Source organism: Tenebrio molitor, chromosome 4 (assembly GCF_963966145.1).
Source record: "Tenebrio molitor chromosome 4, icTenMoli1.1, whole genome shotgun sequence".
Lineage (NCBI taxonomy): Eukaryota > Metazoa > Arthropoda > Insecta > Coleoptera > Tenebrionidae > Tenebrio > Tenebrio molitor.
Genome location: NC_091049.1, coordinates 27,661,370 through 27,679,515, shown reverse-complemented (window position 1 = coordinate 27,679,515; position 18,146 = coordinate 27,661,370). Strand labels below are relative to the sequence as shown.

General features: G+C 38.2%; 2 protein-coding genes across 3 annotated transcripts; one reads left to right on the top strand and one right to left on the bottom strand.

The window, feature by feature from the left end:
• The first annotated feature begins 16 nt into the window (after positions 1-16).
• AP-1-2beta (adaptor protein complex 1/2, beta subunit) lies at positions 17-3,611 on the top strand. 2 transcript variants are annotated; one of them, XM_069046408.1, is made up of 8 exons: positions 17-123; positions 245-365; positions 417-587; positions 782-962; positions 1,010-1,144; positions 1,209-2,575; positions 2,643-2,861; positions 2,917-3,611. In XM_069046408.1, exons 2-8 carry the CDS (start codon positions 258-260, stop codon positions 3,484-3,486), a joined length of 2,751 nt encoding a protein of 916 aa, XP_068902509.1. In that variant the 5' UTR covers positions 17-123; positions 245-257; the 3' UTR covers positions 3,487-3,611. The 2 variants fall into 2 exon arrangements, with proteins under 2 accessions (XP_068902509.1, XP_068902510.1); XM_069046409.1 differs by having other exon boundaries at positions 83-191.
• Positions 3,612-7,239: 3,628 nt separating this feature from the next.
• On the bottom strand, positions 7,240-14,909 carry LOC138129533 (uncharacterized). The gene is made up of 3 exons (XM_069045845.1): positions 14,819-14,909; positions 12,937-12,993; positions 7,240-12,743 (listed from the first exon to the last, which is right to left on the bottom strand). Exons 1-3 carry the CDS (start codon positions 14,825-14,827, stop codon positions 7,665-7,667), a joined length of 5,145 nt encoding a protein of 1,714 aa, XP_068901946.1. The 5' UTR covers positions 14,828-14,909; the 3' UTR covers positions 7,240-7,664.
• Between the last annotated feature and the right edge of the window lie 3,237 nt (positions 14,910-18,146).

Genomic DNA, 18,146 nt, shown 5'->3' with positions numbered 1-18,146 from the left:
AGATTGGTGATGGAGGATGGAGCAAAATTCCCTAAACGATTGACGTATGACGTTGCTGTCTGTCAGCTGTCAGTAGGCGTTCGCTCTCCGCCCCTTATTTTGATAAAACCGGGCTGTTGCAAGGTAAATATTGCAGTTTGTTTAATCAATTGTGCATTTTGGAATGGCTAAATCATGTTTTAAACTGTGTGGTTTGGTTTTGGGGTGATTTGCAACCAACAGAGCGATTATCGATTGTTTGCAGGAGCTGACGCGAAATGACGGATTCTAAATATTTCACGACCACCAAAAAGGGTGAAATATTCGAATTAAAATCAGAACTGAACAATGACAAGAAGGAGAAGAAGAAGGAGGCCGTGAAGAAGGTATTTGTGAGAGTTTTGGGGTGTATCGTCGTGTGATTAGTGGTGTTTTAGGTTATCGCTTCGATGACAGTTGGCAAAGACGTCTCGGCCTTGTTCCCCGACGTGGTGAACTGCATGCAGACCGACAATCTCGAACTGAAGAAGCTCGTGTACTTGTACTTGATGAACTATGCAAAGTCCCAGCCGGACATGGCCATCATGGCTGTCAACACGTTCGTCAAGGTATGTACGCTTTTTCCAACCTCTCCTAAGATGAGTTTGCTTATATCGCAACACTCTCTCAATTATATTTTTACTGCAAGGATTTGCCTACATCTCAGCTAGTCAAGGTAAATTCAGTTCTAATTCTCGTAGAATTACTATTAAAAACGGTCGCGACCGCATTACAACAAGTTGCGTTTTTGTTCGTTGTCAAGGACTGCGAGGACCCCAACCCGTTGATCAGGGCGCTGGCGGTGCGGACCATGGGCTGCATTCGCGTCGACAAAATCACCGAGTATCTGTGCGAGCCGCTGCGCAAGTGTCTCAAGGACGAGGACCCCTACGTGAGGAAGACCGCGGCGGTGTGCGTGGCCAAGCTGTACGACATCTCGTCAGGTATTTGGGCTCGCCACGCGACCACAGTGAGTCAATCGCGGTTGCAGGGCTGGTGGAGGACCAGGGCTTCCTGGAGCAGCTGAAGGAGCTGCTGAGCGACTCCAACCCGATGGTGGTCGCCAACGCGGTGGCTGCGCTGTCCGAGATCAACGAGAGCAGCCCCACTGGACAGCCGCTAGTTGGTAACGCGATTATTGTTTTTTTGGCGCTCCGCCGCCCCCCGAGTCTATTTCCGAATCTTTCCAGAGCTGAACCACGCCACCATCAACAAGCTGCTGACCGCCCTGAACGAGTGCACCGAGTGGGGCCAGGTCTTCATCCTGGACTCGCTCTCCAACTACAATCCGAAGGACGAGCGCGAGGCGCAGAGCATCTGCGAGCGCATAACGCCGCGCCTGGCCCACGCCAACGCCGCCGTCGTCCTGTCGGCGGTCAAGGTCCTGATGAAGATGATGGAGATCCTCGCCGGCGACACCGAGTTCTGCGGCACCCTCAGCAAGAAGCTGGCCCCGCCGTTGGTCACCCTCCTCTCGTCCGAACCGGAAGTGCAATACGTGGCCCTCCGCAATATCAACCTGATCGTCCAGAAGAAGCCGGACATCCTCAAGCACGAGATGAAGGTGTTCTTCGTCAAGTACAACGACCCCATCTACGTCAAGCTCGAGAAGCTGGACATCATGATCCGGCTGGCGTCGCAAGCCAATATTGCGCAAGTGCTGAGCGAGCTGAAGGAGTACGCCACGGAGGTGGACGTGGACTTCGTGCGGAAGGCGGTCAGGGCCATTGGGAGGTGCGCCATCAAGGTGGAACCGTCGGCGGAGAGGTGCGTCTCGACGCTGCTGGATCTGATCCAGACCAAGGTCAACTACGTCGTCCAGGAGGCGATTGTCGTCATCAAAGATATCTTCCGCAAGTACCCCAACAAGTACGAGAGCATCATCAGCACGCTCTGCGAGAATCTGGACACGCTGGACGAACCCGAGGCCAGAGCCAGCATGGTTTGGATCATAGGAGAGTACGCGGAACGCATCGACAACGCCGACGAGCTCCTCGACAGCTTCCTGGAAGGCTTCGCCGACGAAAACGCTCAAGTCCAGCTCCAGCTCCTCACCGCCGTCGTCAAGCTCTTCCTCAAGCGTCCGGCGCACACCCAAGCACTAGTCCAGCACGTCCTCAGCTTGGCCACTCAAGATTCGGACAATCCCGACTTGCGAGACCGCGGCTTCATCTACTGGAGACTGTTGAGCACCGATCCAGCAGCCGCCAAAGAAGTGGTCTTGGCCGACAAGCCTTTAATCTCCGAAGAGACGGACCTTCTGGAACCCACTCTCTTGGACGAGTTGATCTGTCACATATCTTCTCTGGCGAGCGTGTACCACAAGCCGCCGACGGCGTTCGTCGAAGGACGAAGCGCCGGGATCAGGAAGACACTACCGGCGAGACAAGGATCAGCTGAAGAGACCGCCGCTCCAGAAGCGACGGTCATACCCAACCAGGAGTCGCTCATCGGGGATCTCCTGTCGATGGATATCGGGAGTTCGGTGGCGCAGCCGACCCCAGCGAGTCAACCCGCGAGCAATGTGGACCTGTTGGGCGGAGGATTGGACGTTTTGGTGAGTAGAGGGGTGATGTGACCCGTTTAGTCTGCGGTCCGCAGAGTTGCAAAAGATGTGATTGCAGCTCGGCAGCACGTCTGATTTGGGGGGAGGCGTGGCCCCGTCCACCACCGGCCTCCTGGGCGACATCTTCGGGCTGACGTCGGCCCCCACGATGTACACCCCCCCGAAGACCTGCTGGTTGCCGGCTGAAAAAGGCAAAGGTATGGAAATCATGGGTACGTTCTCGCGGCGCTCCGGACAGGTCACCATGGATCTCACCTTCACCAACAAGGCCATGCAGGTCAGTACTCCATCCTGCAAGACATGAATTGAGAGGTAAATGAGATCGTGCGCAGGCAATGTCAGCGTTCGCCATCCAGTTCAACAAGAACAGCTTCGGGGTGGCCCCCGCCGCCCCCATGAATCTGGGGGCCCTCCAGCCGGGCCAGACCCTCGAGTACAACCTCCCCCTGAACACGAACGGCCCGGTCCAGCGGATGGAGCCGCTGACGACGCTGCAAGTGGCGATCAAGAACAACGTCGACGTGTTCTACTACGCCTGTCAGATCCCGATCCAGGTGTTGTTCGTCGAAGACGGCACGTTGGACAAGAGAGTGTTTCTGACCACCTGGCGCGACATACCGTCCGCCAACGAGGTCCAGTACACGATAAGCGACATCAGAGGGAACGCGGATTCGGTGTCGGGGAAGATGACCCACAACAATATTTTCACGATAGCGAAACGCAACGTCGAAGGACAGGACATGCTGTACCAGTCGTTGAAGCTGACCAACAACATTTGGGTGTTGCTGGAGTTGAAGTTGCAACCGGGGGTCAGCCACGCCACGTTGAGTCTCAAGTCGAGGTCGGTCGAGGTGGCTCCGTACGTTTTTCAAGCGTACGATGCGTTCATCAAGAATGTTTAACTCAATTAGATTGTAACGTGGTCTCGACAGTTGAGGTTATGTCATTCCAGTTCTTATGTTATTTTATTAGACGTTAAATTAATGGCAACACTATTAAGCTAGAATAAATATATTGTAAACGAAAATGTCTTTTATTCCATGCATACCATCGCGGTCAAAGAATACTGGTACAATAAAATTTTGACTGTTTAAATCTGGTTGGAATCCAGAGTTTATTGTACACTTTTGTAAAGAATTACAGTACGTATCAAAACATAAAAACATGGCTAAAATGTGCATTATTTGTAAAAATAAAAATCCTCCTTTATTTGAAGTTTTTGTGAATCCAATCACCCGGTCAAAATGGATTAAATTTTTGTAGGGATTATTAAAAAATTGCTGACATAGTGCAGCAAATGTTACCTGTTTTGGATTGCAAAAACACATGTGGTCAGTTTGGTAATTGAAGTGATACAACCTTAAAATTCTCTTTTCTCCTGTTCAGTACTGAATTATGTAAATTACTAATTGTTATTACTGTAAAACCACTAAAAACAACATTTGCTTGGAAGAAACAAATTCGAGAAAAAGAAAATCGTTTTACAAAAAAACCGCTGTGTAGAAAAGTTTTAAAAATCAGTTTATGTTTTAGTAATGAATGTAAAAAAACAGGTCGTCAAAATCATATTGGGTATTTTTTTAAATTTCACCTCGAAGTAAGCGTCGAAGAGACAATTGTGAACGCACCACTCGTATAAAACGTAAGATTCAAACAGCTGCTCCGTGATTCGTAACCTGTAGAGTGCGTTCACAATCGACTCTTCAACGTCTACTATGAGGTGAAATTTAAAAAAACACCCGATACTTTGACGCAATGGAAAATGTTCCACTGTAAAACGGTTATAAATATCATAACCTATCATCACGATATACATAAGACTTCTTTCTATCATGCCTATCATCATGTTGTATGACTGTAATTGTCATTTTTTTTTTGACACTTTGTTGACATGGGCATAATCAGACAGGATTTTTTTTTCATTTGTGACAATTTAACCAAATTTTGAAGTGACACTGACGACGAGAATTTTTTGCTCGCGACAGTAAATACCAAATATAGTCGTTTTCAATGACATCCGTGGTGTCATTTTTAATACGTTGTAGCAGATTGTACAGTTTAAGGACACGAAATTTCGGGCATCATTTTTCTGTCACTTCAAAAAATTGCGACGTAAATCACTCTTTATTGTCAACGTGACATTCAAAAGTCAAGTTTTGAAATTTATTTTCTGTTCACGTCAATTGCATGTCAATCAATATCACCGCAAACCCTCTACGTCGCAAATGGTAAAATTGAGGTTAGTAATGTAAAGCCTAATTTACATTTTTTGACAGTATATTGATAGTGATGCCCGAAATTCCGTGTCTCGAACTGTACACACAATTTCATAACCAGTATTCAGAGTATAAGCAAATCCTTGTTAAAAAAATGTCAAACAAGAAATTGAGGTTATGGGAAAAGAAAATTTAGATTTCGTGAAACATCAACAACAGACAATAAAACTCGATCTCCAACATGGTTAAACTAAGTTATCCTCGGAATCCAAATCAGACCACATATTTTCTTTAATTTGTCGGAAATGATAGATAATAATTTGAATTTGTCAATTTGCCATATCAAGGTAAATTGCCAAATTAGGAAATTCAAAATTACTAAACTGAAACAGCAAGTGATGCCAACATACTGTCATATTGACAGCACGGATGTCATTGAAAACGATTACTCTCGTGTCAAAAATAAATTACTCCCTAGAATTCGAACTTTTAGGGAAATAACGGTTTTTCATGTTGTGTGTAACTAGAATTTTCAAAAGTAATTTTGAATGCTGGTTGTTGGTTACTATGAATTGTTTCAAAAGTTACTGTTATTTTTTTTATGTGAAGTTATACTTGTGATACATTGTTGTTTTCAGAATCAAAATCTCTATCAGAATTACTAAAAAAAAGTGTGTAATCCCATTTGAAAAAAAATATTTTGACAGTTTAGTCTTGAAGCCCTTGGAGCTATACCTGAATTTATTAAGCCGTTTTGTAGCCTATTAACAACCATTTAATTTGGTGTATAGATAATTAAAATCCTCCGATAAATAAGGGAGCTATGGACTCGTCTTCATTTTTGGGGACATCTGTATATACAGGATGTTTCTGAAATACGTGTGTTAATTTTAACCAGTGAAAAAACTCGCCAATTTATGAAACTTTTCTCTATAACATTTTGTAAAATTCGTAAAAGTACAATTTTTACCAAACGAGTCGTTTTGTGTGATTAACTAGTTTCTATTTTTTGTAACCATGAGAATCTAAATTTTGATTATTTATTTTTTTCTATAACAATGGAACTTTTTAACAAAGCTCTGTTTCTATCACAACAGAAAATTTTCGCCCTTACCCATTGGCGGGTATACACTTTGATGGTTAATTTATTCCAAATTTTAAATCAATTTGTATTGCTTTTTCGTAAAAATGTTATAGAGAAAAGTTCCATGATTTGGCGCGTTTTTCCACTGGTTAAAATTAACACACGTATTTCAGAAACACCCTGTATAATACCGGGTGATCAAGAAGGACTGTTTAAGTTGGCAATACAATTAAGAACATTTTTTTATTCGGCTATTTACAACACTGCAACCGGATATGTTTTGTGGGTTTATTTGACAGATTTCTGACGTAGCGTTAATAACGACAAAATGGAAGGTTATGAGAGTAAAAATTAACGACAAAAAGAAATCAAATTTGGAATTCAGAATAATAATCTAAAAATTAACTAATTCTCGAAGTGCTCCCCATTTTGCTCTAAACATAAATTAACTCTTCTCTCGAACGATTCACAAGCACATAGAGGCAGGTAAACAAGAAAGAGCTTTGGCTGTAGAAGCAGGAGACCTGGATGTTGATGGTATTCCGTACATTTCTGTAATTGTTGATTGAGCATGGTGTAAGAGGTCTTACAAGACCACTTACAATGCTTCTTCTGGTGTCGCATGCATAATTGGTATGAGAACGAAAAAAATATTCTACATTGGCATAAAAAATAAATATTGTGTACTTAGCATAAATCAGTGATGTAGTACCAAAGCGCCCCGTACTAACCCTTTCCAAGCGCTACCGTCGCCAGCGAGAATCTAATCGCCCCTACCATCATCATCAGCTGCGCGCCGTCGGAGCGTGCCGCACCATCCCCAGTCAGGCTATAAAAGGGATGCACGCATGGACAAATCAATCATTATTCATATGATCATTCGAGCTCCCTCAAGAGTCTCACTGCAAACCTTTATTAACTTTGTTTACCTTAATGTAAATAAACAATTTACAACACAAACACTGTTAAAAGTGGCTCCACAACGTGGGGCATAATGTTAAAATGAGGTTTTCTCAGATATTAATAGACATTTAAAAGAGTAGCTAATAATGCATCCAGTTTATTAGGTACACGATGTTGACACGAATATGGCAGAATGTTATAAAATTGATTGGAGGGAAAAGAGTAAATTTTTCTAAAGGGGGTTCTTACCAAAATAGAACTAACGCAGGTGTCGCAAATTTTAACAATAATCGTCCATTTTTCTATGAAGATAAGGTTAAGGATTTAACGAGGTGCATAAATGTAATTAACTTCAATATCTAATTTAATTTCATGAATGAAGTACAAAGGTGGTAAAATTGTCATAGGCCTCTAAATAACGGGTGACTATTAAAATTTTCACTTGGAGTTGGCTTTGAACGAGTTTTTATTTTTTCTGTTACTTTAGACGCACGCAAGAACAAACGACAAATGTCAGTCAGTACAATTGAAAACATTTATTGAAATGTCAAACTTGTCAGTGTCTAAGGTGCAACGTAAAACAAAGAATGATCCATAGCCAACCCTAAGTGAAAATTTTAATAGTCACCCGTTATAACAATAGTGGGACTTAGATATTACAGAATAAAACTAAACTACTTAGTACTTTAGGCAAAGAAGAGAAACAATACAGAATTATAATTGTAGTATTAATTAAAAAAAAAAAATACATTTCAACTTATTGCAAGAGATCTGCTTTTGACCTTGGTACCAAATTTCGAGGACGAAGTCTCAACAGTAAATTCAAACATTTGTAGAATGAGACAAGATTTAATTTAAATTAGATTTAATGAATTAATTAATTAATAATACACGATAATAAACAAGAACGACGTTTTTTAAGACTATTGCACACATCCTGAGATGCATATTGAAAAGGTTTTTTACCATTCCTGTCTTTAATATTCTGATTCGCACGTTTCCCTAATAACGTATCAATTTTGAGACTATTATTATTGATACATGCATAATGCATCGGGGTACGTCCGTCCCTGTCGACAGCATTCACATGTGCACCCCTTTCAAGCAAAGCTCTGACAACCTTGATCGAAAAGAAATCGTTCTGACAAGCATAATGCAGAGCTGTTTTGTCATCGCTGTCTTTAGTAGTCACTCTGGCGCCCCTCTTAATCAGCAAGATGAGTTTCTCAGAAGAACCATTATAACATGCGTAATGTAACGGACAACAATTGTGATTGTCAAAAATATTTAACTTTGCTTCGCTATCTATCAAGACTTGTAACACGCTGTGTGGAATAGACGATCTCTCACACACAAAATGCAAAGCTGTCCTGGACGCTGAATTCTTGATATTCACATCGGCGCCATTTTGAATCAACAACTTCAGTTTTTCGAGTGAAGAACTCGCGCAAGCGTAGTGTATAGCGGTACAATCTGCCTTATCGATAATATTTAGTTTAGCTTCGTTCTTGATAAGCGTTTCGACGCAATCCAACGAAATATTGGGGTTTTCACAAGTATAGTGCAACGGAGTTCTACCGACGTCGTCTTTGATATTCAAACGGACGCCATTTTGAATCAACAATATCACTTTTTCACATAAACCATTTAGACAGGCGTAGTGGAGAGGGGTACGGCAACAGTCATCGGCAACATTTAAATCTGCTTTATTGTCAATTAGGATGTTGATAAAAGATGGAGAAATAGACTGGTGCTGGCACACATAATGTAACACCGTTTGTCCATATGAATTTGTAGCATTGACACTGGCGCCCCCTTCAATCAACAACTTCAGTTTGTTAAGCGAACCACTCATGCAAGCGTAATGTACAGCAGCACGATCAGTCTTGTCTGTGACATCCTTTCGTGCTGATTTTCTAATCAACAACTTGACAACGTCGTCAGAAATCTTCTTATTATAACAACAGTAATGCAGCGCAGTTCTTCTCTTTCTGTCTCCAAGGTTCACTTTTGCACCGCTTTTGACCAACAGTTTCACCTTCTCAGAAAAACCCTTCTGACAGGCGTAATGAATGGGGGCGTCACCTCTTGTATCTAACGCATTCAGCTGAGCCCCAGCTTTGATCAAAATTGTCACAACTTCGTCAGAAACTTGCTGATTTGCACAAACGTAATGCAGCGGAGTTTTGTCAGTCTTGTCTGTCAAATTCACATTGGCTCCGTTTCGAATCAGGAGATTCAAAGTATCAGAGGAGCCTTTCAGACAAACGTAATGTATCGCAGCTTGGCCACTTCCGTCGGCAACATTCAAATCTGCATTATTTTCAATCAGCAATTGTAAAAGGTCGCGACGACGGTTTTTACATGCATAGTGCAACACGGTTTTACTGGACGCATCTCTGATATTCACATCGGCGCCATTTTGAATCAGCAGTTGCGTCACTTCTAGGGAGCAACAATCTAGAGCGCAGTGCAGAGGAGTTTCGCCATTTTTGCTTCGCGTATTTAGTTTTGCTCCAGATTGGATCAAGAAGTTGATTGCTTCGAGATTGTTGCTCTCGCAGGCATGGTGGAAGGGTGTTTTCTTGTCGGAGTCTACCACGTTCAGATCTATTTGATGAATTTTCAAAATTTTGCCAAATGTGGAATTACACATTGTGCTTAAAAGTTTTGTATGTTCGGTTAGGAAGTTTTTGTAGTTTTCGTTATACAATATCCGTTTTAAACTGTTGACTGATTTACAGGTAACTGCCAAGTGTAAGAGGGTTTCGCGGTAGTCAGTTTTTACCAGAGGTATGTATTTCAGTTGTTCAAAAACAGTGGAATCTTCAAGTACCGCGTAAAACAAAAGAGTTGGCAACAACTTGTTTCTCAATTCAGAAATTTTCGTTTTGTCCTTTTCGGACAACCTAATAAGAGGTAACAGAAAGAAGTTGTTGGCAGAAAAAATCGAGTTTTGATGGTTGCCGTTGTAGTCGCAGAGAAAGTTCAAAATCTTTTGAAAAGCGACATCCTTGAATCCTTCGAGTTTTACGTTCGAATAGTAAATGTAACAGCCATGGTTTGTTTTACTAGTTTTCAAAATAGGGTACTTTCTACGCCTGTTGAGTGCTAAGTCAAAAGCTGTACGCTCAATCTTGTCCCTTCGTACCAACTCTTCTTCATTACATTCTATCAAAAGCTCAAAGTTGTTGTACAACACCGCGATGTGAGCTTTGCTGTTTTGAGACACAATTAGATCAAAAAAGAATCGAATGTTGTTGTACTCTTCGTTGTACAGAAACTCGTTGTATTGGAAGATCTCGCTGGATTTTTCCGAAATATACAAAGCTGCGAAATATTCACCGAACGAGTTGTGACAAAATTCGGGATCCGACACGTAAGTTATAAACCCGAAAAGATCTTTATCGCTTTGGATTTTTTTCAAAAAGTTTTGATAACCTACATCTTCTGAGTGATCTTTTCCTAAATACGTCGCAGCAGCTACCTTTTTGTAATTGTTTATGACAGATATCTTTGAAGTCTTGATTTTCGCGTAAATTATGTCAAATTTGTCATCCTGATTTTCTTTCTCTTTGAAGTAGAGTTTGAATTTTTGGTCGACAAAATGTTGGTACAAGTCGGCCGCCGAGAATGTCTCATTCACCAAGTCACAGTACTTTTCTTCATCTTGGACAAACAGTTCCGTCAACATGAAGATTTGAAGCGGAATGCCCAAAATATTGTTGTTGTGCAGAATGGTTTTCTTGATTTTTTGGAAAATCTTGGTCAAATCATCACCGTACAAGTCTAGCCGGTTGCCGACGTATCTTCTTTGTTCCGAATCATCAAACTGAGTTAGCGTTTTGGAAAAAACGTTAAACTCACTTTCCAACTCAGTTTTCAAATTGTTGCGGGAAGTTATCCACTGTCGGTGTCCCTTTTTCGAAACGTTCTTGATAATCTCCTTGACGACCACCAGACTTCCTTCAGAAATCTCATCCAGTCCGTCCCAGATAAACTCGAGTCTTCCTCTAGTTTTCAACATCTTCAAAATCCGCTTGTTGAAATTTCCATCTTTCTTGTGCGTGTCGTTAAGAATGTAGTCTACGAATGCTCCAGCGTCGGGGTCTTTCTTGCGAAAGTACGATGCATGATTTCTGGCGTAGATCAAGACTCTCAAGACTGTCGCAGGAGCGTCCTTTTTCAAATTCTTCATCAACGCGCTTTTTCCCATTCCGGGATTGGCGCAAATGATGTTCACGTGATTTGTGGACGGGCTGTCAAACAGTTCAGTTTCGCTGATGACATACTTGTCATAGCTGTCACCTACCAGCAGATATTTTCGCAACTTTTCGATAGAGTTCTTGCTTCTGATCCACTCTAGACAGTTGTCGTTGACGTATCGAAAGTGATGGCAGTGAGTGTGTGGTCTCTTGAGACACAATTCGTCAAATTGCTTTTGAGAATATTCACCGTCGGTGACGTAAGTGACGATGTCGTCGCAGACATCGTTGGAAAACTCTTCTAATTTAACAAAGGTGACATAGATGAAGCGGCGTTTTAAACTGTCCACATTTGTGACAGAACTAATTAGAATTAGATTGTTTCTACAAATCTGGTTCAAGAATGTTGGGTCTATCATGATTCTTCCCAAATTTCTTTTAATGTAGTGCGGTGGCAAGGTCTCATCTTCTTTGTCTTCAAGATTGTAACTTCTTGACATTTCCAGTAGCTCATCTGTGGTGATGTCTTTGATGTCCACATCCAGGTCAGTCAAAGTCACTGTTTCCGTACAGGGCAGTGAGTAAGTGAAATTGTTTAGAAAATTTTGGAACATCTCTGGGTCCTCTTGCAAGTCAGATAAATTTTGAAAGCTCGAAGAAGAATCAATTGGAAAATTTGGACTAAGTATGACAAACTTGTCGTCAAGACATAGTTTAAGACCTGCAGAAATGTTGCTTCTACCATCGACAACCAGTGGGCATTTTCCCATCAACCACAACATTTTGCTGAGTTCCTTCTTGCTCAAATCATCCAGTCTGTGAATATGACCCACTCTTATCTGATATTGTTTTCTAATTTTATTAACTAGTGTAAAATCATTGATTTCATCCTTGAAGTCTTTCCACAAAATCGTAACTTCTCTACGATGTTTTCTGTCGAAAATTGCAATTCTAAATCTTGAGATAGCCTCTCGTAGAAGTTTTGTGTTTTCGTTAACTGGACCAGGAGCGAACGACAATGGTTTTATAAAAGGTGTTAATAACTGAAGAGCAATCGCACGTTTCACCCACGATTTCCCCAACTTCATTTTTTTTCCTTCTGCGAGACTCCAGTTGTTGACGAAGTAAATGTAGTCTTTAAAAACTGACTCTTCGGAACTGAACATGTTTTGAAATTCACTTTGAGTCCTTTCTTCGAGTTCCTCAACGTTCATTTGATTTGTGTAAGCGAGAAAATTGTCAAAAAACTTCATTGTTGGTTCTGGTAGATTGACTGGATTTTCGATTGTGAATTTGTAAGAGTGTCCTTTCTCCGAAGTTGCCAGGAGCGAATCTTGTGGAGATTTATGTAGTATTATGATGAAGTTCGGCTCGAATTTAATTCTTTGTCCTTCGGATCCGTTAAAGAGAGAGTTGGTAAAAAGAATAACTCTGACGGAGTCGTCGACAAATTTAAATCCTTTGATGTACTTTGTGATACTAAAATTGCCATTTTTGCCAGTCAATCCGGCTACAGTCAGTACCCTTCTCTTGTTTATGTGTTTTAACTGCAAAGCGTAGGTTTGTGAGTTTTGGTTGTAATATTTTATTTCGAGGACCACGTCGTCAAAATCTCCGAATTTTTTGTTATTCGAAGATATTGAAAAATCTTCGATGTTGTCATTTTTTATCAGTTTCAAAATCAAATGTGCGATGTATAAATGTTCGTAGTCTTTACCCCGATCAGTGGTTCCGCTTCTTTTTTCAAAGATCTAAAAGATAAACTTTATTCAAAAGTTTGTCAAGCGAGTGTAGTTTCAGCACGTTTTGGAGAAAATAATCTGATCTATTTTTACAAAACCGTGGAACTTGTATAAATAACGTTTTGACACGCAGAAAGAACTGATAACGGCCCATAAGTTGTGTGTTTATTTTGACGTTTCTCTTCCAACAAAAAGTACTTACCGTGGAAAAGCGTCTTGAAACATTTGCTTTTTTCCGTGGTGCGATCTGTTTTGAACTCTGAAATTTAATTTCGATGTTAATTTCACCAAATGCTACGAAAATAATGAAAGACCTTGAACGAGAAATGAAAATCGTTCAAAGTTTGATGTTTCATTGCATTTAAGAAGTATCCTGTAGAGCTTATAATTATCATGCGTTCAAATGAAAACCTGGGCTAAGAAGACGTTGAAAAAATAAACCATTTGAAAGTTTGAATTTCCCGCCCTTCGACGCGAATGACATTAATCGGCACATGATTGAACATGTTTGTTTTCAGCAAAGGGAGCTCTTAGTTATTTGCTTCGAGTAAACGTTAATTATCCTACATATTTTTAATGTAAAAGATTGCAAAGAAAGGAAAAAACAGAAAGATTTTTTGTTTATAAATTTTAAGTTGGCTGTCAACATGCTCTAATACAAGTGTCAAAGATTTTAATTCTTAATAATTAAGTAGATATACAGTGTGGAATAAAATGATTTACATCTAGTTACCTTTGCATTACCCTTGTAAAAATACGAAAGGCCGCTGTACAAAAAAAAGAAAGCCTAACCTCAAAATATTCCAAAATTCCAAATGTGATTTATTGCGAAGGGATGATATGAATGCAAAGTAGAGATTTGAAATTAAAAAGGAGCTAACAAAAGCAAGTCACAGCTAGTGTTGAAAGTGGCCACCAACGTTTGTTAATTCAATTTAGTTAATTGTAACAATTGTCAATTCGATTGATGACATTTACTGACAGAACTAATAGTTCGGCACTTCAAAAAAAAAAGTAGAGCGGTACAGGAAAATTTACATGTGCAAAAATTCTAAAGGTAACTAGATGTAAATCATTTTATTCCACACTGTATAATCTATTTTTTAATCAAAGAACCACGACCTGTTGATTTAGGTTTGCAAATATAAAATTTTACTAAATTTAGGGAATTTAATGATATCTATTGGCTATATACCAGCCAACGTCTGTCATTTTTAATGTCCTTGTCCTTGAAAGTACGCAAACTCGCATCTAAAATTTGAACGTGTACGACATTTATTAAACTCTCAAATTAGTTGTTATTAACTTCATAACTTCAATTTTTATATGATGAGATTTTTCACCCTATGTTGTCAGCTCTATTTTGGGTGTAAATTGCGGTGTTGTGGTTCTTTGATTAAAAAATAGACTATACGTATAATAATATGATAAATATGTAATTTGTTTTCTTAATATCCAAGACACATTGACGATCGAGACAATTCAGTTCTTTTATACAGGGTGTATCTGAAATAAGTGTGTTAATTTTAACCAGTGAAAGAACTCACTAATTTATGAAACTTTCCTCTATAACATTTTACAAAATTCGCAAAAGTTTTCCAAGATTTTGCCCCACAATTGTCACCAAACGAGTCGTTTTGTGCGATTAACTAGTCTCTATTGTTAATTTTAATTATTTAATTTTTTCTATAACACTGTAACTTTTTTAACAAGGCTCCGTTTCTATTACCACAGAAAACTTTAAAAATTTATTTAAATCAATTTAAACGCTTTTTCGTAAAAAAATTCTAATAGAAAAAACGTTTCATTTAGCAAGCTCTGTTGCGCGTTAAAATAAACACACGCATTTTAGATACATCCTGTATATATTCTAAAAATAAAATTCGGAATTTCCTGTGTAAAAATTATGACTTTTATATATTTTAACGGCTTATAAAATAATTTATTTGTTATATTAATAACATAATTACATAAACATTTTTGTTTTATAATACAAAAATTTCCGATAATATTTATTTTATTTTTATTTGTATCTATATTTTTTTACTACATAAATATTTTCAAAATAAACTATAGGTACTTACACCAGGCATCTCTGCACCACTTCGATTTTAAACATACATTTTGCTTTACTGTGTCGATTAACTTTAACAAACTCCTAATCAGTAAATAATCAGACAGAATACAAAAGAATATTACATTACATGACACTTTTATAGAGCCTTGGATAAGAACGATCAGATCTTCGCTGATTAAGAATTAATCCACAATTATTAAAGATACTTGTTTAAAATATTTACAACTAACGTTTTTATTTTTCTTTGAAATTACATTTGTTTTCACGTCTTCCTTTTTTCTCAATTGTTTATTCCAATTTTTTTTTTATAAAAATTGTCATTTTCTCAAAAAAAATTGTAATGTAAGGTACATAGCAATTTTTTTTTACACCATGATTTAAGTAGTTGGACCATCTATAAAAAACAAAAAAAAATGGGATTGTTATTGAAAAAAAAACCATGATGACGTCATTGTGCAAAAATACATGACGTCATAAGTAAAATTTTTATGTCGTAAGGTGGCCAACTAAAGGATAAAATTGCTCTGTCCGAGTGTTTTGCTTGAAAACATTAAATAACGCAATTATAAATGTTGTTCCTTACTTTATCACCACACTGTAATTAATTCACTTAGGACCAGTTTACAGAAACGAAATTAAATATTTAATTCTCTTTCTATAAACTGGCAATTGGCCCTTTGTGTTTGTAGATTTCCAAGGAAGACACAAAAATGATTATCCTGCAATTTACATTTCGTAATTAATTACTTACAGTTGGTTGCAAAAAAAACAGGAACTGTCAGAATAAAATTGACACATTTTTAGAATTTTTTCATAGTGTGAAACCTTCTTACGAGAGAGGTTAGAATTAACGTCAAAATTTAATGACATTTTTTAAAATTATTTCATAGGTATTGTCAACTAAACAATTAACTGACAAATGGACAAACTCAAATTTTCATTAGGAATGAATAAATCATACCTCATGAATTTTAGACGTTGGAATTCTAATTGTGCATTTTATTATTATTATTATCTGATGACGAAGAAAAAAAATGTATAGATTTATTGCCAAACGCGACACCACTGGTAAGCAAATTTTTTGGTGAAATGTCAAACAAACGTCAGTTTTGAAGCAACGGTGTTGATGTTAACCTTGAGGAAAAGTTTCCGATTTTGGGCAAAGTTTACGGACGTTTCCTAATTGTAGGTAATTATTATTAGATATAATAAGTTTGCTTCTACTTCTTGACGATTTGTCACTAATTGTCAAATCCAAAATGAAAACAGATCAAGATTCTACTGATAGGTTTGTAAAGTTAGTTGTTACCAAAACTGATCGTTCAGGCAACAAATGAAGATTCCTTGAACCCTTCTCCCGAAAAGAAGTAAATTGAAGATTTTACTGAGTTACATATCAATTGATACACTGTAAACTTTGCAATCGGACACCAGTTAGTGACAATTTGTACATAACAAATGTTTGTTACGTTGCGTTGTTCTTATCAGATCAATTATAACTATTATGTTTTGAAAAACAATAGTCTCTAATCCTCGTAAGTTTTGGATTTAGATTAAAATCAATATATCTTAATAAAGGATTACTACCTTTGTTCTGATCCTAAGAAAATTTATGATTTGTGCACCTAGTGCCCGAGATGGTATTTTCATACATTTAAAAACTAAAAACTATAATCTGTTTCAAAATCAAAAATCCACCACCTGTTGAATTATGTTGGCAGAAAAAAAGAAATCCCTAGAAAAAGTTTAATTTTTTTGGGTTGGCTCAACCTCCCGCCAAAATTTGACATTGAACTGTTGAAATGAAACAAAAAATAATTATTATGTACAAAAAGATTTTAGCTACCAGTACCATATCATACTTTTTGAGTGAAATAATAAAATGAGAATAAAAAACACGATGAACTACGACCAAAACGACTGTCCAACAGTTTTCTTTCATAACCCCACTTTTTTCTGACACTTGCAGACACTAAAAACAAAAGTCGGCGACGTTGTCGGTTGTATTTTCGAGGTAGAATGCACTGTTGGTGGATTTTTGATTTTGAAACAGATTATATAGTCCGTTTTTTTTGTATAATCAATTGTCAGTGTCAAAATACTGAAAAAGACCAAACTGTATATTAAAAATAATTGACATTTGGTCCAGTTCTATCTCAGCTTCACCCTAGATTTCCCCTAGATCATTATTGATGTTATGTTGCATTTGTTTGTGAGTTTGAGACACGTGTGTCAACAATAAAAGAAAAACGATCGAAATCAAAGACAAAAGACAGAATTTGTGTAATAAATGCAACAAATCGCAGTAAATACAAATGGAACATCATTTAGTGCTGGGAGCAATTAATTCTTGACTCATTTCTCAAAAATTTTAGCATTCATATTTTTGTGATCGTCTCTACTCCTGAACTAAGAAGCAAATCACAACCTGGCATTTAAAACACCCACGTTAACTTTGGAAATGTATTGTGGGTTGCATTTTCAATTCCATCGGGCTCATTATCACTCGTGAAATACCCCGATATATTAAAACTTTAATTACTTCGCTACATAATAGACTTAATATGTCTCCTAAAAATAACTCCTTGTTTATTTATATGATTTAAAAGACTTAGGACCAGTTTATAGAAAGCAAATTAAATATTTAATTGGAATTAAATTTTAATGGGCGATTAACTCATGAATCCGAAAGTTCGATTGGTTCAATCTGATCGCGTGTTCAGTTAATCTCGCATTTGATTACGATTAACTTTATTTCGTTTGTGTAAACTGGCCCTTAAAATGTTCACCAATTTTAATTTTGTTTCTACTGTAATTAGTTTCTGACTATACGTGACTACCTTTAATAAGTAAGGCCATTTTATGTAAAAATTTACTTAAGATATAAATTTGTTAAACTGAGCGTTATCTTGAATTCGCGAACCTCACCTCCATCTGGTTTTCTCTAGATTATGAGATTAGTAGCTTAAGTTCTTTTTGAAATTCCTCAGTCTTGGCTTAAGAAAATTGAGAACAATGTGATATGTAGTTCGATAGTTGTATAGTAAGCTTAACTGATAAAGTCGAAAGGACTTTCAGAGAGAAATTTAGTTGGTCCACGCTATCGCCTCGCGCAACTCAAATTTCTTTGAAAAAAGAAGGGGTGGTTATTTTGCAGATGATGGTAGTTTCGAACATAAAAGAATTCACTCAATTTAATAATAGTAAAGGTATTGGATTCTCTCATGGGATGTGACCTTGGAAATATCTGCGCGAAGGCGTCGACTACTTTCAAATTCAAATACATACAGTTGCGGACAGAAAAAGTAGGACAATGTTTTTTCGCTAATGTAAGT

Bases quoted from the DNA above. Each gene is read 5' to 3' on its own strand.
- AP-1-2beta (XM_069046408.1), top strand. From the start codon at position 258: ATGACGGATTCTAAATATTTCACGACCACCAAAAAGGGTGAAATATTC. The intron at 2,576-2,642 runs GTGAGTAGAGGG...ATGTGATTGCAG, and splicing joins GCGGAGGATTGGACGTTTTG to CTCGGCAGCACGTCTGATTT. The intron at 2,862-2,916 runs GTCAGTACTCCA...GATCGTGCGCAG, and splicing joins TCACCAACAAGGCCATGCAG to GCAATGTCAGCGTTCGCCAT.
- LOC138129533 (XM_069045845.1), bottom strand. The intron at 12,744-12,936 runs GTAAGTACTTTT...TTTATCTTTTAG, and splicing joins TTTCAAGACGCTTTTCCACG to ATCTTTGAAAAAAGAAGCGG.